Here is a 22,114-nt window from a genome sequence, read left to right on the forward strand (position 1 = left end):
AGGCTGATCGGGTCGGATCGTGGCTGCAGTCGGGAACCAGGTAAGTGGTTCCAATACAGGGCTTACAGCGATGGCCCTTCCCTTTACGGGAGAGAAGGAACCTCCGAACATGGCAGCGCTGCACGGCCCAGTGTGCAGCGTTGCACAACTACCTCCCCGCCTGCATCCGATTGTGCTGCAGGAAGGATGTGGAGCACTTGATTTAGCACTTTACTTCCTTCCTGGAGCGCAAACACCACATTTTTTCAAAGTTGACATTTTTTCAACTTGTAAAAGCGCTCTCAAATTTCTCCCTCTTGAGGTCATCCAAAACTCTGCACCAAATTCTGTACACCCATCTCCCCTGTGCTTGCTGACCAAATTGGCTCTCGGTCCAGCAACGCCTCAATTTTAAAATTTGCATCCTTATTTTCAATTTGTCCATGGCCTTGCCCCTCCCTGTCTCTGTAACCTCTTCCAGCGCTCTGAGATCGCGGCGCTCCTCAAATTATGTCCTCTTGTGCATCCCCGATTTTAATCGCTCCACCATTGGTGCATGCCTTCTGCTGCCTCGGCCCTAAGCTCTGGAATTCCCTCCCTAAAACTCTCCGTCTCTCTAACTCACTCTCCTCCTTTAAGATGCTCCTTAAAACGTACATCTTTGACTAAACTTTTGGTCATCTGTCCTAATATCTCCTTATGTGGCTCAGTGTGAAATTTTATTTGATAACGCTCTTGTTAAGTGTCATGGTATGTTTTACTATGTTATAGAAACATAGAAAATAGGTGCAGGAGTAGGCCATTCGGTCCTTCAAGCCTGCACCACCATTCAATAAGATCATGGCTGATCATTCCCTCAGTACCCCTTTCCCGTTTTCTCTCCATACCCCTTGATCCCCTGAGCCATAAGGGCCATATCTAACTCCCTCTTGAATATATCCAATGAACTGGCATCAACAACTCTCGGCGGTAGGGAATTCCACAGGTGAACAACTCTCTGAGTGAAGAAGTTTCTTCTCATCTCAGTCCTAAATGGCTTACCCCTTATCCTAAGACTGTGTCCCCTGGTTCTGGACTTCCCCAACATTGGGAACATTCTTCCCGCATCTAACCTGTCCAGTTCCGTCAGATTTTGGACGTTTCTATGAGATCCCCTCTCATCCTTCTAAACTCCAGTGAATAAAGGCCCAGTTGATCCAGTCTCTCCTCATATGTCAGTCCAGCCATCCCTGGAATCAGCCTGGTGAACCTTCGCTGCACTCCCTCAATAGCAAGAACGCCCTTCCTCAGATTAGGAGACCAAAACTGAACACAATATTCCAGGTGAGGTCTCACCAAGGCCGTGTACAACTGCAGTAAGACCTCCCTGCTCCTATACTCAAATCCCCTAGCTATGAAGGCCAACATACCATTTGCCTTCTTCACCACCTGCTGTACCTGCATGCCAACTTTCAATGACTGATGAACCATGACACCCAGGTCTCGTTGCACCTCCCCTTTTCCTAATCTGCCGCCATTCAGATAATATTCTGCCTTCGTGTTTTTGCCCCCAAAGTGAATAACCTCACATTTATCCACATTATACTGCATCTGCCATGCATTTGCCCACTCACTTAGCCTGTCCAAGTCACCCTGCAGCCTCTTAGCATCCTCCTCGCAGCTCACACCACCACCCAGCTTAGTGTCATCTGCAAACTTGTAGATATTACACTCAATTCCTTCATCTAAATCATTCATGTATATTGTAAAAAGTTGGAGTCCCAGCACTGAGCCCTGCGGCACTCCACTAGTCACTGCCTGCCATTCTGAAAAGGACCCGTTTATCCCGACTCTCTGCTTCCTATCTGCCAATTAGTTCTCTATCCATGTCAGTACATTACCCCCAATAGCATGTACTTTGATTTTGCACACCAATCTCTTGTGTGGGACCTTGTCAAAAACCTTTTGAAAATCCAAATACACCACATCCACTGGTTCTCCCTTGTCCACTCTGCTAGTTACATCCTTAAAAAATTCCAGAAGATTCGTCAAGCATGATTTCCCTTTCATAAATCCATGCTGACTTGGACCGATCCTATCACTGCTTTCCAAATGCGCTGCTATTTCAGCCTTAATGATTGATTCCAACATTTTCCCCACTACTGATGTCAGGCTAACTGGTCTATAATTACCCGTTTTCTCTCTCCCTCCTTTTTTAAAAAGTGGTGTTACTTTAGTTACCCTCCAGTCCATAGGAACTGATCCAGAGTCGATAGACTGTTGGAAAATGATCACCAATGCAGCTACTATTTCTAGGGCCACTTCCTTAAGTACCCTGGGATGCAGACTATCAGGCCCCAGGGATTTATCGGCCTTCAATCCCATCAATTTCCCGCCTAATAAGGATATCCTTCAGTTCCTCCTTCTCACCAGACCCTCGGTCCCCTAGTACATCTGGAAGGTTATTTGTGTCTTCCTTCGTGAAGACAGAACAAAATTATTTGTTCCATTGGTCCGCCATTTCTTTGTTCCCCATTATAAATTCACCTGAATCCAACTGCAAGGGACCTACATTTGTTTTCACTAATCTTTTTCTCTTCACATATCTATAGAAGCTTTTCCAGTCATTTTTTATGTTCCCAGCAAGCTTCCTCTATTACTCTATTTTCCCCCTCTTAATTAAACCCTTATTCCTCCTCTGCTGAATTTTAAATTTCTCCCAGTCCTCAGGTTTGCTGCTTTTTCTGGCCAATTTATATGCCTCTTCCTTGAATTTAACATTATCCTTAATTTCCCTTGTTAGCCACGGTTGAGCCACCTTCCCCGTTTTATTTTTACTCCAGACAGGGATATACAATTGTTGAAGTTCACCCATGTGATCTTTAAATTTATATAGGTGCTATATAAATGTACGTTGTTGTTGTGTTAAAGTACAGAAGCTCAGAGCTCAGTGCTAAAGTATGTATGCACAGAACGTATTGTATAAGTTAAAAATATGAAGGCCCAATATTCAATGCATGAATTTAAGTACGTATGCAAAAATCTTGGTGCACATATGTAAGAACAGATCTCTGCACATGTACTTCAGTATCGAAGTCCAGAGTCCTGTGCCCATGTTTCAGTATGTTGGACCAAATTTCTGTACATGTTTAAGTACATAGGTGCAGAGCACAAGGGACTTATAAAGTATGTATATAAAAGGTTCAACAAATGTGATTTTGTTTGCACAGAGCTTTGTGAATATCTTTGAGTAATTTTACACACATTTGTATTTGTGTTTAATTAACTGAGATATATCTAAAAAATATACAGAATGAAATGTCCATACATCTATTCCTCCAACAAGGCTGGCACTTTCACCAATGCTTTCTTCAATGTAGATACGCTCCTCGTCTGTGATAGTTGGATGTGCTGCAGGACTTTCGTAGGATACCAGAATCCAGAACATATACCACACTATTCCAAAAGATCCTAGTCCAAAAAAAAAGTTACATATGAAATAAACTATATAGAATCAGAAGTAAGATGCTTTCATTCAAAATGCCATTGATCTCCAACAGAACAATTACTCGTTATTCAATATCTTACTATTCAGTTATTATGTGGCATAAATAGTTTTTAATATTTGCAAAAAAATGAATTATTTAACACAGAATGAGTATATGAATGCTGGAACTCTGAGCTAAGAACAGAAAATGCCAGAACTGTACAGCCAGGCAATCAATCGCTGAAAGGGGAACAGCAGGTTAATATTCTAAGGGTAGATTTTTTCAATCCTCACACATGTGGCAAAGTATCTCACACGTCATGAGAGCGCATTGGAAGATCATGGAAACAATCGTGAGCACAGACCTTCTGATGTAGTACCTTGCGGTAAATGCTAACCAATTTTTCACTGACAGAACTGCTGTACAATTTCAGATGTTCCTGAGAGTTTTTCACTGGCTTACTTAAAACATTTATTTTTGAAATTTATGTATTTAATAAAAAGCAGTGTTAAAAATTATGCTGATTTTAGGAACAGATGGTACCATTTTTCATTCATCTCATTAATTTATTTGCCAAATAAGAACATATATTTCAAAGGAGTAAATTGTATTTTGCCTAATAATCTTAACTCAAATCTACTGGACATTAGTTTGTGCTGTGCCAAATGAAGATTGAGATTGAGGGTTTAATTAGCCAGCTGCGACTGAATTGGACCATAATAAGAATTTGGTAAATTATTGCTAACCCATTACATCTTAGAAGACTTTTGTACCTCAACTAATTGTTTTAGTAGACTTATATTTGTTTACTTGACTATTTATAGTTCCCCTAGCCAACATCTGTGGTTGAATCTACTAGCACATTAAACATTATGACATTATCAATGTATCTGAAATTGAGATTAACTATCCTTATTTGAAACCAAGAATTCTATATCCAAGTTATATTTGATATCATTGCATTGCTATATCCTGCTGTTTTGTTCCAGTCAGATGTTGCCCTTGATCCCATAACCTCTCAACCAATTACAAAAATGTTGCCATGCATACTTATATGCGTAAGAGATGCTCTAATCTAATAACATCCCAGGATAATAATCTAAATATACATTGGTGGCAGAAACTTCACCCAATGGCAGCTTATATTGTACAATTGCCCTCAAGGTAATGTTATTTATATTTTTGGAGTAAGAATATAAAGAAAGACTTGCATTTATATCGCGCCTTTCACGATCAACGGACATCTCAAAGTGTTTTACAGCCAATTAAGTACTTTTGGAGTGTAGTCATTGTTGTAATGTGACTCACGTACCTTCCTAATAACCCCTATATTAGGGAGTTACCCATTACTTCAGATTTACATGATATGGTTTTTAGTTCTAACAATATTTAAAGGACCATGGGGGTCATTTTCAATTTATCGCCAGAATGTAAACTGGTGTTATGGGTTAAGAATCCATTATAGAAATTTCCCAATTTGTCTTTCCATTGATTTCATGAAGAAAGATGGGAGTTCCCATCCACTTTGAAGAACAAATTTGATTATATTTACTATATTGGCTATTACATGTTCTAAAATAACACCTCAAATCATAGAATCATAGAAGGAGACTATTCGTCCCACTGTGCCTGTGCTGGCTCTTTGAAAGTGCTAAACAATTAGTAGCATTCTCCCACTTCCCCATAGCCCTGTAAATTGTTCCTTTTCAAGTATATATCCAATTCCCTTATGAAAGTTTTGAAAGTTACTATTGAATCTGCTGCTGCCACCATTTCAGGCAGTGCATTCCAGATCATAACAACTTGCTGCATAAAATAAATCTCCTCTTCTGGTTCTTTTGCCAATTATTTAAATCTGTATCCCCGGTTACTGATCCACCCATCAGTAGAAACAGTTTCTCTTTATCTACTCTATCAAAACCCCATATAATTTTGAACACCTCTATTAAATCTCTCCTTACCCTTCTCCACATAACTAAAGTTCCTCATCCCTGGTACCATTCTAGCAAATCTCTTCTGCATTCTTTCCAAGGCCTTGACATCCTTCCTAAAGTGTGGTGCCCAGAATCGCACACAATGGGGTGGAACTTAATCTTTGGTGGTGGCACTAAGTAGATGGTATTGAATTGGCCGCCCACTATACCCCCCACCAGATAGTCAGTTCCATTCACTTCATTAGAACTGAATATCAAGTGAGGCATATAATAGGCAGCCAATTCCGTGCTGCCCATTTAGGCAGCCAATTCAATGTCCCTCATGTTGTCCTACCATTCAAGATGAATTTCTACCGCAATACTCCAGCTGAGACCTAACCAGTGATTGATAAAGGCTTAGCATAACTTCCTTGCTTTCATACTCTATGCCTTTATTTATAAATCCAAGGCCCGTATGCTTTTTTAACTGTTTTACCAACTTGCAAATATAGACTTAAAAATAGCTCCATTATTAATCTTTTAAGTAATTTGCCAGATTATTTTTTTAAATAATACGGGAACTGATCGCTTTTGTGTAATAAAAGTTCATAACAATCTAGGATTAGTAAGTTATTTTGCAGGTTATCAGTACTGTATTTTCAGAAATGCAATGTTTATATTGATAATCATATTAATGATTAAACAACAAAAGTAAAATAAATTACTATTTTATGAAAGAAAGACTTACATTTTTACAGAGCCTTTCATGACCACCAGATGTCTCAAAGCGCTTTACAGCCAATGAAGTACTTTTGAAATGTAATCACTGTTGTAATGTGGGAAATGTTATTTTATTTTAATAAAAGAAACTAGTGTTCTTTGGTGTATTGAAGCTTATTGGCCGATATGTATTTAAGGCATGTTGGTCAGCAATTATCTGCTTCACTGGAATACAGAACCTACCATACACATAAAACACGGAGGGCCATCCAGTGTATTGCACTAGAATCCCAGCTAAAGGCATGGCAATTACAGCTCCAGCATAAGAACCTGCAAGAAGATCAATCTCAAATCAACAGGCAAGTATGACCCCATTCAAAGGTTGCACTTCAGCAACATTTTATCCATTTTTTAAAAATTACAGGAGAAACAAAAGGCTAATTACCACAAAATGAGGTGGTTGCCAGCCTGCTTCTCTCTAATGGTGGAGCCCATTTACTCCATATGCCATGGCAGGCTGGATACGTGACTCCCTGCAAACACACATCATTTATGTTTTTACACAGAGGGTGAGTGTAATTTGTTATCAGTCATCTAAGTAAAAATCAATACATTTACTCTTTTTAAATTATTGATACAGATGAAATAGAGAAATCAGCAGTCGAAAATTTTAAGAGATGTGAATGTATCTTGCAGTTCAGTTACTATTATATTTCTACCCAAGAACACAACTATATCTCGAGTTTACATTTCCTTTTTTTGTCAACAGACCTGCGTGTAACCAGATATCTGTATTCCTGCAAAAAATTCTGCAAGAGCCAATTGAATCATAATATTAATTAAAATATATGCATGTAGTTAAAGCTAATAGTTGCCAATGAGTTCAGAAACATGACAATATATAATCGGTAATAAAACGTCAACAATTCGAAGATAAAATTAACAAAAAGACTGAAAATGCTGCAATTATTAAATGAAAATATAACCGGCTGGAAACACACAACAGGTCATTCAACATCTATAAAGAGACAAAACAGGTGTGTTATGATGTTTGGGGAGTAAAGCCTTCATCAGTTTAAACTGGTAATGGGCATAAAGGGCAAACTGTAGAATAATGTCTGAGGGAGTGTAATTTTTTTCCAGACCTTACTACATTGTATTGTGAGCACTCTGTGGGCTTCTGTGAATTAATCGATGTTGCTCCAATTACCCGGGAGATTCAAACATACCTCGACCAGTCCCTGCAGGATCCTGATGAACATCACGAAACCATAGTGCACTTTAGCTGCAGATGGGATGAGCATATTGAAAGTGGAGGTGAGAAAGATGGCAGCGCCAAACACTCTGAAACAGAGCCACAGAAATATCCTCATTATACACATTCTCCTCACAGACGTTCATTAACTCTTTCCAATATTGCTCTCTGAGACACATTCCTTCAGGTCAAGATATTTCACTCGGTCGCGCCCAATATTCTTCACAATGACTATTTCCATCACTTTGTACAAATGCACTGGGGTTTCTGCATGGTGGTCGTTCTAAGGGGACTGTTAGGACGTATTGTTACCAGACTGAATAGCAGATAAATTAGGTAACAGATTTTAAAATGTTTCAATATTCTGTAGTTAATAGCGACTGAACAGCGCCTGAAGCTGTTTCGTGCCGCACATACAATCCTTATATAAAAATTGAGTTTTCTTTAGCTTTTCCAGTTTAGTTTATAACGCGGCTTCTCACAGACTACACAAGACTGATTCAATCAGCGTTGCTTTTAACATTGTCTGAGGAAAAGTAATGTAATTGAACCAAGGAATTCGTAATTGTCTACCAGGTCCTCATGTTGCCGTGTTATCCAATTATCCCTTTCACCCACAGTTTCAATATTGCCAAATCAATGGCGTTAAACGAGTAAGTAATCCTTAACATCGATGCTTACATGTGTCATCTGGGTTACTATTCAATTAATAAATATCACAATAATGAATAATATCATAACAATAATAATGAATATCATAATAATTGCGCACTGCGTTTTATTTGGTTCCCTTAAACCATATCTGTTTGAGTGCTATGTGTGTGCGATGATGGAGGGCCCAGGTTATAACTTCACATTCACTGTATCACCATTGCAAACCTGCACTCACTTAAAGCAGAGCTCCTGAAAACAATCCATTTGAAATCTGCACCCAGCTCCTTGAAGTTTCATCGGTGATTCAGATAATACTTTCCCACAGCTGAGACCACTGGCGAATGGGTTATTACCCCAACCCCCACCAAAAAAAAGAAATCTCAGAGTGAATCATTCAAATTGTAAAACCGATCTAATTATCTGAAATGTAAATTGAACGGGTTTCGAACATATGGCGTCGCAATATTAAAAATTAAAAAGGAAGTGGACCTCAAAGATCCTAGATGTTTAATCTGTGCAACAGGAATACATTTTTAACAGCTCAACGTGTACTTCCACAAAGCTTTTGAATGGAATACATAGAAGGCAAATTGGGAGCCAGATGGGCCCTAATATATAAATAAATGTATATGCTCAATCAAAACTCATTGGCAGATGGTTCAAATTCCTGCTGAATGGGCAGCTCCTGTGCAAAATGAAAGCTGCATTCTGATGAACGATTTATTTATACATAAATGTATTTTATTTCTACTATAGTGCAGTGAATTCGGAAACGTGGCCAGACCAAAGTCTCCCCCAATTTCAACATAGGAATCCAATGTAAAAGCATAATCCCGATATCAATTCTTGGTACCTTACCTATGTTTCGATATTCAATTTATTGTTTGAATGTATTTAACCGTACAAACTATTTGTGGTTAAAATTGTGTTGAGTTTGCTCGAACCGTGAGATCAGCAGTTTGCTTTGTGAATAAGCCAATTAATCTAGAAATATGTAGATGGCTAAGAGGAGAGACAGAGAGAGATAGATAGATAGCTAGATAGCTAGATATACAGCCAGACAGACAAGCAGACAGACAGAGAGATAGATAGATATGCCTTGTCGTGATAAGTTTCACGCCTTGCTTATTTTATGAGATTGGGCTAAATGTCATGAAATTTATAGAATCAAATATTTTCATTTTAGCGGTTGTGTATTTAATATGGTGCTCTGTGTTTCTAGTCAGTAATTGTAATTAAAATGGCAATTTAAGCGAGGCACATTGGATGGCCGGCCGGTGCTGCACCTGTTCACATCAAGCCCAGCAATACCGCAGGGACAGTGACTGCCGAGAGGGCGAGTCTTTCGGGGTAAATTGCAATCTTGTTAACATGCTCAGGTTGCTTCCACGCATACTGTACGTAGCCTGGGGAACCAACTACAGAGCTAGAGAGACGAAAATCGGATAAAATAACCGAGCGAGCAAGGAACCATTGCCTCGGTTCCTTTGTGATTTGAGGCAGACTGAAAGCCTCCCGGGATAGTCTCCATCACAGAAATTACAGCAACAAACCTCCGAATACAGGATAAATAGCGTGGAATACAACGCATTGCTTCCATGGTAAATGAAATAAAACCATGTCCATCTCTCTCACTTCTAGAAAGACAAATCAAACGAGAATACCAGAGAAAGGGAACTAGACTGTTCCATCCTTATACACTGAAATAAAATTAAGTTTGTAATTTAAATTTCTTTTGATCTGACATGAATATATATATTCTGCAAACAAATATGTTGCCTCATAAACTCGCAGCCTAATCTCAGTGACTGATGATCTTTGGAAATATCCAATAAATATGTAAATACTTTTCTGGCGTCAGTGGACAGTAAATCTTTACACCGGCGACTAAATAATTAATGATAATGAATTAATATATTCATTGGTGATGTGGGGCTGCAGCTTTTCCATCTCTACGGCAAAGCATCAAGGAGTAGAACGATTCCCGTGCCATCTCGGCGCCCTAATCTTTTACAAATATATTCTAATCCTAACGTGACCTGGCGACGTTACATGCCAAGAAATCGAACTGAGCTCTTTTTCTAGAATGACACTGAAAGAAAAAGACAGTTCTAACAATCATTTCTTTACAATCTTAAACTGATAGTGCGATCTTATATAATTATGACATAACATGTAAATCGCGCACTAAGAGTGAAGGTAGGCTGACACGGGGAACTTCTGTACATATTATGCTACAGTCACCTGTAGCAACTACAAGGTCCAGCAGTAATTCAACACCTTTATACAGGAAAGTCAATTCGATGTAGGCACATTGTTAGACATTATCGCCGTGTTCTGCTAACTTAGGTTTTCTCCAAACTACACTCTGGAACAGATTATTACCTCTGCTGATCTAACCCCCGCCCCAAGGTCGCCTGCCTTACTATTAATGCGCACTATATACTAAAGCTTCTGCATTTCATTAAATGGGATCAAGAGGCCGGATAAGCTTTTCGACCAACCACAATGGTTATTATTACTGCACCGGTAAGTTGTTTTTTTTAAACCCACTCAGGATGCAATTGTAGTGCACTCATGGTGTGAGACTGGTACATGTTTGGGTGCATGCCCATCAGATAGACCAGAGTTTTACTGTCTCTCCATTCAGCTCTGAAAACGGCCGCTCGCTCACCAAAGGTGCAAAGACCATTGATCTGGTCGTGATGGTGCACACACGAACGAACGAACCTTGGTTTAGAATGGTTTTCTAAAATTCGTTTGAATTGTATGATCTTCTATAACCGATACATTCTATAGCTCACATCTCCGAGATACTCGTCTACTTTTTTAGTTTAATATTTGAGTAACTTGTTCATATGACATCCTGTTTCTAAATGAAATACACGAAAAATGATTTGAATAAATTATTGGAATATATATCAATATATTCCATAAGTGAAATTGTATGTAGTTTAAATAAGAAAACATTATTTAAAAAAGGAAGTAATCCTAGAGAATTTAATATTATTTCCCCGTTTCATATTTATCGATATTTATTATATATACACTTTTTGTCTTTTCACTACTGAAAATGACTGAACAGTAACAATTCACTATATAATGAATAACAGCAGTGTCTCATATAAGTGATTTTTAAACTGGCTTGTAACTTCTGTTTGTATATAAGGGATCAATGACCAGCGATTTCATGCAACATGTGTAAGAAAGCCCCAAATCATTGCCTTTCTTTAAAGTGCTTTGATCACAGTAACTTGCACCTCGCACTGTTCACCATAACCCTGTCCACAAGCGAGAATATATGAGCAACAATTGGAATCCACCCTCAGCACGATCTAAAATGGTTATAAAAAGGGAATTACATACCATGATACTAATAAATGGTAAATACATCTGAAATTGAGATTTAATTGCTGGACTACTCAAAAGATTTGTTCTCAAGTTTACTGAAGCTTTTTTAGGTCCACAGGGATTTTTTGTTAGAATATTAGCAAAAAAATGAGTAAACAATTGCGTGATACTAATAGAAAATAGTACGGTACTTGTACGACTAATCTTCGTCTTAGTCCAATATAAAGTGTGCTGCCTGAAATTAACAATGGATTTTTTCCTTGTTAAGGACTGTTATGTCTTTGTTAAAAGCTAATGGAGATTGATTGTGCATCATGACATGGGGAGAGATAACTCAAATTCAGAACTTGAGGACGTTGTCTGAAGGAAGTAAGCATCTCTGTCATTTTATGTTTGGGAACTGCAACATAACTGTTCATTTATTTAGATTTCTAATAAATTGAGTTTGGATCTGACTCTAACTCAGTTGGTGATCAGTATTTTCATCTTATCTTGATTGTACTTGTGAAGTACATCAAGACAAATATGGACTCACTCTGATGACATCAGGATGGAGGAAATGATCTTTGCAATTTATCACAGTCACGTATAGCAACATGGTTGCAAGTTGATGTGTGAAAATATGATTACAGAGCTCAGCTTTAGATTCCGGGCTGTTCGAAGAAAAGGACGACCGACCGACCGACCAACAGACAGTCAGACAGACAGAACAGACAGGCATTCATTCATTCATTCCCATTTATTTCAGTGAGAAATACCAAAACTAGAAAATACAGCAAAAAAGAAAGGAGAAGCATGATATAGAGAAAAAGAAAGATAAACTAATAGTATAACTGGTTGGGATGAGGAGGGTGATGTATTAAGAAACTTGATGAAATTACTAAATAAGAATCTAATAATAGGAATCATTGCAATGTTGTTCCATTTCACTATTTATGCTAATATAGTACTGGCACTTGTTAGTTATGCATGGGAAAAGCAAAATAATGTGATATGAGTTCATGTAGTTGGCTTGAAATATTTAGGTTGGTTGTGCCTGTGATAAGACAAGATTTGTCAGTAATCAAAATAAATTTGCTGGCGATGTTGGGATAAATAAATATGTGTGTGTGCAAACTTGAGATCTAGATCAATAATTTAATATTGTGGTGGACAAAACAGAAACAACATAAGAAAAGGAAACCTCTATTGGGGGGAAAAAAGCACAGCAAAGGACAGAACATTTATGAGGAGTTTCTGACTATGTTTTGCGTGTAATGGCATGATCAGGATGAAGCGTTAGAAAAAAGATTTGTATATAAAAGATTCTGCTAGCTCAACCACCTACAAACTAATTTTAGATTAAATATTTGAAACTACTTGTGAATGCAAGCATGTGTTTTGTGTGCGTGTATGTGTGAGTGTATATGTCTGTGTTGTGTGTTGGTCTGTTGTGTGTTGATATGTGTTTTTGGCAGGAAGGAGTTGGAAACCTGAATGATGCTTGAAACTACACGGTGGGATAATAAACAACTGCTTTATGCATTTATCTGAAATTTCTCCCATCGCTCTTTTAGTGGAGGTGTTTTAAATGGTTTAATGCTTATGTTCAAAAATATAGGCATTCATATCTATTATTTCATTATAATTTCAGGTTCCAAGTGCTTTCTTGTCCCTTCACCTCACACCTGTGGTTTTGAAGTTTGCAAAATAAAAATGTTGATGTGCATCTTCCTCTTTTAATTATTTTCATTGTCCATCTATTTAACAATTGATATTCTTGCTCTTTATTTTTCATAAGAATGGGGGAAGGTACTTTCAAAAATATGCTTCTAGTTCATGATAAATGTCAGCACAGATACGTAGATGTTAAAAAATTAAGTTATTTATAAAAGCACAATAATGAAAGATTTGATATATGCTTTAACATGTCCCTTTGTTAGTTGTATAAATATCTCAACCAATTGCCTATCTGCAATAGCATGTTCTTTTATCATGAAATAATTCTACCAGTGGCCTTTGCCTTTGTTTATAAAATGTGGTTCATTCTTCTGAGTCCATACATGGAGTTGTTTACTGCTTTTATTGGGCCATGACAATGATGGAGGAGGTTAATAGATAAGCTTTTGTTCTTCTTCTATATTCAATCTTCCTGTTTTTCAAAATGATGAGCATAATTGTGATGTGACAATTTTTGAGTAACAAACAGTGATCTGGGTTTTAGCTAATTGAACCAATTAGCACAGAAGTAGATGATGGAAATCTTACTATGGGCCTTGGTGGCACACTGGGATTTTCTTTATTTTCATGAAACCTTTATAGACAAATAATATACACTCCACAATTGGCTGAATGAAGTTTCCATCATTTACACCAGTTTGTTGGCTATTTAGCTGCTTGAGTGGGACATTAGTTTTATTAGAATTCCCACTAAAAATAGTGTTTCATAAAATTGCCCATGGGGAAATTGCACGAATAGCAACCATTAAAATACAACTTTTACCCCCACCCTCTTTAACGTTTTAATGAATCACACATGGCAGTCTATGTGTTATTCTATGTATGACACCTTGTGTTAGCTCTGTTATGTCTTTGTCATCAATGGATTAGTATAATTTATCAAGCTGCAGCAATCATGTATCATGTATTAATATCTAGGTTTGGAGCTCATAGACAAAAAAAGAAAAGAATCATGGGAGTGATTGTCAGGTGGAAATATTATTCCAGATTTCAGATGACATTAATAACTACATCAATTGTGCTTTTGTGGTTTATCATGTCACTTAAAACATTCAAATTAGATTACAGCCAGGTACTGATCCCCAATCATCCCTTAGTCTCCATGTAATTAATTAAAATGTCAAATATAATACCGGATTTCTAGCTATAAATATGCTTCATTTATACTGAATTTAACTTGGACGAATTATTATAGTTTCAAATCCTGTGTTTCCGATCCAAAACACACGAGTTCAGCGAATGACCCTTTGAGAATGGTTAAGCTTGAGGGTATAAGTTAATTAGTTCTATTGAGAATGTATTTGTACATCTGACTCAACTACTTTAAGCGGCTATTACCCCACCCCCCGCCGCCCCATAGCATAGGTTCATTGGTGCTAGCTTGGGCACAAAGGCGATAGTTCCCTTTTCCAGGTGACAAAAGATTTATTGTAAGGAAGGCATATGAGTTGTGGAGGCCGGAAGGCTGTCTTAAACTTTCTTCGGGCCCAGTGGCGGAAAATCTCTGCGTTGTAAAATTACGCATGATTATACTGTTCACATGCTACCAATCCGGAACCGGAAGTATAATCCGTTTTCTATCTCATTCGCAAACCGGAAGGGGCTTATTAGAAGTTTTTGATTGGATAATGATGCACTGTGCCATGGATAACGTCACGGGGAGGGAGGGTCACTTGGGATTCAAGCGAGGGGCATCACATTGAAATGTAAAGAGCAAAAATTGTATTTTAAAGCTAATCACAACGTTGCTTCTACCTCTTGGGGATAGGTACACAAGAGGAAGAAGATGACAAGATACCAGTGGTTTATGAATGAACTAATTTGTACAAATTCATCATTTGTGGGTGTTGGTAGAGTGGAATGGAATTGCTCAATGTGAATTTACGAAAAAAAGGTTCTGCATATTGCGAAATAATCTGAAATTTGAATATCTCAATAATACCAATGAATGATGGATACATTTAAATATCATATTCCAAATATGATACTGCCCTTTGTTCTGTGTTGTAAACAAGCAGAAGGTACACAAACGCACCGTGAATATACTCTACATGTTTAAAGCACAATTCATATTTTCGTTGCAAAAATTGTTTTAAAGAACAAAATCGTATATTTATTCCACTTAATACTGCCCCCACTCGCCCCGCAGATTAATATTGTCACATAATCTAGCATACGACCCGTACTGGTATAACAGAACATGTCAGCTGGACATCCCATTCATAATCAGTGAAAAAAAGCATGGCCATGAACAATAAAGAGGAACTATCTCAAATTTAAATATAAGCGTTTGTTTTCTTAAGATTCGGTACTTCAAGAGCTATTTTTCAAACCTAATTGAATCTTGTATGATTATTGGTATCATGTAGTATTTCTGTTTTGCTGACGTTACATTTAAATGTTATTCCACGGGTAACTGTTACGTATAAAGCTGAGCACTTCTTGGTAGAAACAAGTGCAATGTTTTTTTTTGCAAGCTCTAAGTATCTAAAATGCTCCAGTGAAAGGTTTGGGTAAGCGTGCTTCAATTGGCCCGAACCTGGGACGAAAGATTAATACATTGTTTTGATTTAAGTGTTTCGGTTCCCATGGAATTTCTTCGCAGCGATTAGTGAATATGTCTGGGCATGTTGGGAAATGTGTGTGAATTTTGTTTCGCTGAAGCCATTTCCCAAGTTTACTATAATTACCGTAAAAAATAGACGAATTGAGGTGGGGGCATCGACGGATGTTTGCTGTGCGCATATCCAGGGTACCTTATATCATCAGATTGGATACAGTTTATTGTGAGGAGTTCTCTTCAAGTTATGCCCCATCAGAGCTATTATACGAATAGGGGTATCATAGATAGTGCAGTCAATCTGCAATTGCCAGGTGACAGCGAATATTGCCACAGCAAAAAGAATTAGTCGGTTACCGTTTGTTGGAGATAATATGCTAAAAACTCAAGTTTAGAATTGTGCAGGCTGGAGGGCACGTGTACCTCGAATCTCTAGCAGTGCCGCTTTAACATGCTGGGGTTTATATAACAGACTGAGACTGGCGGGTATCAATAATTTCCAACAGCTGCTTTAGTGAACAAAGCCAACAAGAGATTGCAAATCGTGACAAGAACCCTCATAGTTTGTTACAACCTCCTGGATTTGACTAACGAGGTAACAAGTAGTTACCCTGCAGGAACAGTCACCTTTGTTTAATCCGTGAAACTCATCACGAGTCTTGGTCTGGATCTCAACTCCGCCTATTTTCCACGGGGGACAGATTAAGGAATCCGGCATCGCGGTGTTACAAATGGTCTTCTGCTAATTGAGACAGACCGACCCCCCACCCCAGCTAAAAAAAATAATTGTAGCGAAATTGTTGGACAATGAGAATTCCCTCCGTACACAACCCCTGACATGACATCCGTTGCTTTAATATCTGATTTCACGATGTCTACCTGAATGTTTACCTCATAAAAACGTAGTATCGAAAATACGAGATTGTAACACGTTCAATCATAAAATAATTTCAGCGATTCCCCCCCCCCTCTTAAAAAGTCACATTTTGAGATATTTTCTGTGAAGTGAAGAGAAAAACTGTCCTCAAAATCATCGAGATTTGGCCGTTTTTGTAAACTCATTCTTGCACACAAACTCGTGCATATAGTCATTCCAAAGGACGTTTTGAAGTTCCCTGCTACATCGTCAAGTTGTTATTGCGCTCCAGTGATTGTCTTACAGAGCCTATATTCAGACACATGCAGCATTTAGAAAGATATCTCAGCGAAAGGGCCAGCTCGTTGGAGTAGAAGTTAAAAGGACGTGTCAAACACGCGCCCGTTTGCAGTTATTCTGAAAGTGAAACCAACTATATTTGCAAGAAATAATCCATTTGAAATTAGATAATCGCTCACAGATTGCAATGCTAAAAGTTCAATCACACCACATTCCAATAGGACAGCGATATTAATGATTCATTCCGATAAGATTGGGATGTATGTTATATGATGTAAGGCGGATATATGAATATGTAAAGCACTTGGAAATTCTATCATAGACGAGTTAACGATTTACGCAGTATTTTTGACAATTTGAGGCTTGTGTTTTTACAAATGTGTGCATGCATTCTTACAATTGTACCCCAACTATTTCCTGTATCTAATTCACATGGACGTTGGAAACCCCTTTTCCATTGTTCCCAAACAATTTACGATCCAGTAACCAGTAATGTGTCAATGCATTTAACACCCAGTCCGCATGTATTATACAGAAACAGGCCATTTGGCCCAACCAGTCATTGCCGGCGTTTATGCTCCACTCCAGCCTCCTCCCGTCTTTCTTCATCTAAATCTATCAGCATAATCCTCCATTCCCTTCTCCCTCATATGATTATCTAACTGCCCCCTTAAATGCCTCTATACTATTCGCTTCAACCACTGTGTTGTCACTAAGTAAAATTGTAGAAATACTGCAAGGTTTACAAAATGTCTGCAGTAAAGACAATACGGATTGAGAATGCAGCTCCCTGCCACCTCTTAATAAAATTGGAGGTGGAGGATTAAACTATTTAACACGTTTTATCAGTATAAAATAAATGACACTAGCTGCTATGTAAAGGGCTTGCCTGACAGTTCAACATGGTTCGATCTCAGAAGGGGGACGTTTTGAAACATGGTGGATATTGCTACTTTCAGAAATTCGCCCAGCAACAAATCGCTTTCAAATTACAACTTTCTCTTTCTCAGGTAATTATCCAGGCTGGATCTTGTCGCAATGTTACGCAAACCATCTCGCTCCCCCCGCAACATCGACACTGATCACGTTCTTCTGCAGCTGAAGTGCATGACATTTTGCACGGCGGAGACGTTTGATATGCGATTGAATATATTGCTCATAATGAAATTGGGCCCGTTTTCTAGAGTGGGCTGGACGGGCGCTAGGAGCCAGTCGGCACAGTGCGTGACTCGGATTGAGATGAACTAGGGTTCAATCTCAGGGGATCTAATTATCAGGTTGGATGAAACCCCCTGTGTACCGCAATATTAGCAGGCACCATAGAAACAGATCTTCCACAACCTGCTCCCCAACTCGGCTCTATATCTGACACAACATGCAGAATATTACCCGTCTCTCACAGCCCTCTGTTATTGCTTCAAAGAGCGTCAATCAGGAGTGGGATCTGTCTGAAAATCCTCTATTCAGTTAATTCATAAACTTGTCACGAAATTGATTGCTTAAACTACTACATTTGGCATAAAAAAATAAAATATTTAAAGCATGAAGAATGTGAATTTGGAAGATAAATTAAAATTAGTCCAATTGCCTAATATATTCTATTCTATTATATGATTACAACCGTTTTTTAAAGCTCGTGTGGATGAATTGAATTTGAATGAATCAGATATCGATTGTTTTCCCTCATAGTCCAACTCCAGTGTTGATGGTCCCCACATCAAGAATGCGCGGGAGGGTTTGTGAGATCCCGATTTCTATTTGCCAATAAGCTAAGTTAAAAATGTTAAAAAGTCAAATACCTTCTACGGTCAAAATTAGTTCGTTAAATAAGGATTAAAATTTGTCAAAAAAAGCACTCTGGGTGTATGTGTTGCAATTGTCGAGTTTCACTTAGTTTTCCATCATTCAGTAATGTAGCGTTTAGATTTAATGCCTTCTCCGTTCAAAATAATCTGCTTAGAATTCGAAATATTTAATTTATAAAATAAAAATCGAATGCATATTGTAACAATTTGCAGTCGGCTATTTTCCGTTTTTTTGCATTAATGGCGCCAGGTTTGCACATCAAATTGCTACGTTTTCTTTTCCACGTTAGGTATTTTACCTGTTTGCTGCCAATCTAGACGCTATGTAACCTCCAGGGATCTGAGTGACGATATATCCCCAGAAAAAGGAACCGTGAATCATTCCCACAGTCTCGGGGTCCCAGTTAAACTTCGCTTTCTTGAGGAAAAGGGGGAAAAAAGGGGGGGAAGAAGAAAGTGCAGGTCAAATTATATAATAATGAAACGGGAATTAATCTTTCAGATATATTTAGGAAACGAAGATAGTCATATGCACCCCAAATGATCGATCACGGGTTTTAACCTTCGGACTGCAGTTACTTAATGATGTGGGATCTGTTCACCGTAAGCCGGTAGCAGGGAAGGGTGAAGGATACAGGGTGAAGAGCAAGGTTTGATCCCAGTTGGGCCTAGATATAATTCTTTTGGCATGTTCAAAGGGGTGTAGTTTTCGTAGAAGTAAAAGAAAAACACAGGAATAATCAGACATTTCTCCAAGAATTATTTTACTTTTTTTTAGCCTTGGAACTAATTATCCAACATTTATCATACTAAATATAGAAGATTAAAGCGAGAGTTGTCATGCTGTAGGATTTAGCTGAATTGCACGGAGTGTTTAGAATCCAGAGTAACGGCGTGCCCTCCTCACCTTCTTAATGATTGTATTTCCGTGGTGGGTGGTGCTGTTGTTGACCATGTCCACGATGGCCACGCCAAGATTACACCTGATCCCGAAGGAGATACAGAAGCCCAGTCCGCTCATGATGGCGATGATGTACCTGCGAGGCAGGCCGAAGCAGGTACAGTCGCAGAGCGGCGGTTTCTTCGGCCGGACTTCCTGCACCCTTCCATCCTCGGTCAGCTCGATGTTTTCTCCAGGCTGTTGCCTCTTCTCCAGGACTCTGCACCACAAAAATCACATTCAGTCAGGAGAAACATTTCAAGCCTTCACTGCTGCTCGCGTCTACCGAAAGGAGCTATTTGTGAAATTAAGAAACGGACATCTTTCTGTTGTGCTATCTTTGCGGTCTTAATGTTTGCAATTCGCAGTGCGGGTGCATTGATGTAGGATAGTGTACTTGTTTTGTTACTGTTAAATATTCGTAAAATATATCACATTAACCCGACAAGGACTAAGATGCATGCCCACAATATATTAGTGTAATGTTATATGGACACATAAGCCTAGAATACAAACTATATATAATTATCATTCGGATTTTTTTAGTTTTATAAACGCGCACCTAAAATAATATGTTTATGTGTATGCGGGTGTATTTTAGAGCGCACGATATATGTGCTTTTGTGAAGTTTATTTTTCAAGTAAACGCCTTACTTAAGTGTACAGTAAGTGTTTGTTGCATGATATAAATTCGCTAAAATGAAAACGACACTCATTGGTAAAAAGATAATCTGGAAGAACGTATATTTTGACTCAGTTTAATACCAATACAGAAATAATATTTGATCACTCTGGTCTAAATGTGGTTTTATTGTGGGGGCAATGTTAATAGTATTGGTAGAAAACAAGTAGCTAATATGTAACATAACGCGGAGAAATACCGAATGAAAATGTTGATTTCCTAGGCTTCAAAAGCTGTTGCTGTGTTTGATCGCAACAATAGGTAGGGGCTTTAGCTCAACTAATATTACAACCATGTTTCAATATTAAAAAGTACAGTTCTTGTCGCTAACTTTACTAATTAGCCAAAATATAATCAACTGTGATTAAAAAATGTTAAACACCTATATATACAATTAGACAAAGAAGGTGATGTTTGAGTGTGAAAAACTATACAGAGATTAACCTGACAATAATTGATTAGTACGTCAAGTAAAGCCTGAGGTTAAGACAAAGCATATTAAAAAGCATATATTTACCAAACACAGTTTTTTGAACATCAAAGATGTCCAAGCCATTGCACTTTTCAATTAATCACGTAAATAAACTGAATTAACTTTACTTTTTAAAACATTGACTATTTACAACGCAAAGGTCTACATCAAAAATAATATTCGATTTGGAAACAAAAACGCTTGCATAATTGTTATTTTGATAGAAAGGCACAGTGATGTATAAATTATTAAACAGGTCGACATGTACGTAGCGCTGTGGATTAATGCACAAAGACGCGCCAAATGCAAAAGCAGACATCTCGTCCGATATTAATTATTTACACGTCCCACGGCTGATTCCTAAGGTGGAGATTACACTCAGGGGCTCCAGAACAGGAATGTAACACTAGAAGTCAATTTTTCAGACCAAAAGAAAACTCGCGTTTACGATGGACTCTTAAATAACCCGTGAAAAATCCCACCAAAATGTTTCATTTCGCATTGTAGTAGGTCATAGTAAATATGACAGCAATCGTGATTGAAAGGGACAAAAATGTAAGCAGCCATATTAAACTCACTGCACTCTGAGTCCTATTAGCTGAAAAAGCTAAATAGGTAAGTATGGGGGGAAAGGGGGAGCGAAAGAGGGTTGAGTGATAGAACATCACGTACATACATCTATGTGGCAAACATTTTTGATTATTCTACAGTCTTAATAATTTCATACATTTATTATCAATATTTGCATTTAATAACGTTTCCAGAGATCATTTAGAAAACCCCTTTGTACAATGACATGCATCCCCGGGAATTTTAAACCCCTTTTATTAATCATACATTGACAAATATTGTTAGGAGTCTTACCTGTACAGGTGGCTAAGAGACTTCCCAGCAAAATTTTTGATCCCCTCCTTGCTCGGAGCAAAGACCCGTTCCTTAACAGTATCCATACCCTCCAGAAGGTGCTCAGGTATACACTCTTACGAAAGTGTCATGCTAGAAATAATGACTGTTCATTAGAATTAATTTGGTAGAAGGATCAAGTGCTCTCAAGCTGCAGAGGAGCGTACGACTCCTACATGGGAACTGATACGGTGCTGCGATTCGAAGTTCAAAGAGGAAATGAGAAAGTCTTATTTGGCTGCCCGCACCCAACCACTGAAGATTCAGAAACAGCCATGATGTTTAGGCAATCCTGCTTCAGAAATGTATTGTTCCTGTGCAAAAAAAATAAATCCTGTGCTGTAGCCTGTAAATCGCAGCTACTAAAGTCTATAAATATGCAGGACTTTTCCGTCGCCTGCAGAGGCAAAACAAAATTACCTGGCACAATCGATTGTTGGAGTAGTTTGCACGGGAAAGTGGCGGGCGGCGTGTTCAGCACCTTGGACAGTAACAGCGCGCAACTGAAGTGCGCTGCAACAAGCGGCTGTCGGTTAGA

At 38.3% G+C, this 22,114-nt stretch overlaps 1 protein-coding gene across 1 annotated transcript in view; it reads right to left on the bottom strand.

Annotated features, from left to right (window-relative positions):
• The window catches only part of slc17a6a (solute carrier family 17 member 6a), a 44,386-nt gene extending 22,763 nt beyond the window's left edge, over positions 1–21,623 (bottom strand). The window contains exons 1-7 of the mRNA XM_070898644.1: positions 21,538–21,623; positions 19,487–19,739; positions 18,879–18,997; positions 7,309–7,423; positions 6,525–6,612; positions 6,323–6,409; positions 3,287–3,429 (exon numbers count right to left, since the gene is read on the bottom strand). Of these exons, the coding sequence (XP_070754745.1) occupies positions 3,287–3,429; positions 6,323–6,409; positions 6,525–6,612; positions 7,309–7,423; positions 18,879–18,997; positions 19,487–19,739; positions 21,538–21,623 (891 nt within the window). The remainder of the gene's footprint in view (positions 1–3,286; positions 3,430–6,322; positions 6,410–6,524; positions 6,613–7,308; positions 7,424–18,878; positions 18,998–19,486; positions 19,740–21,537) is intronic.
• Between the last annotated feature and the right edge of the window lie 491 nt (positions 21,624–22,114).

Source organism: Pristiophorus japonicus, chromosome 14, assembly GCF_044704955.1.
Source record: "Pristiophorus japonicus isolate sPriJap1 chromosome 14, sPriJap1.hap1, whole genome shotgun sequence".
Lineage (NCBI taxonomy): Eukaryota > Metazoa > Chordata > Chondrichthyes > Pristiophoridae > Pristiophorus > Pristiophorus japonicus.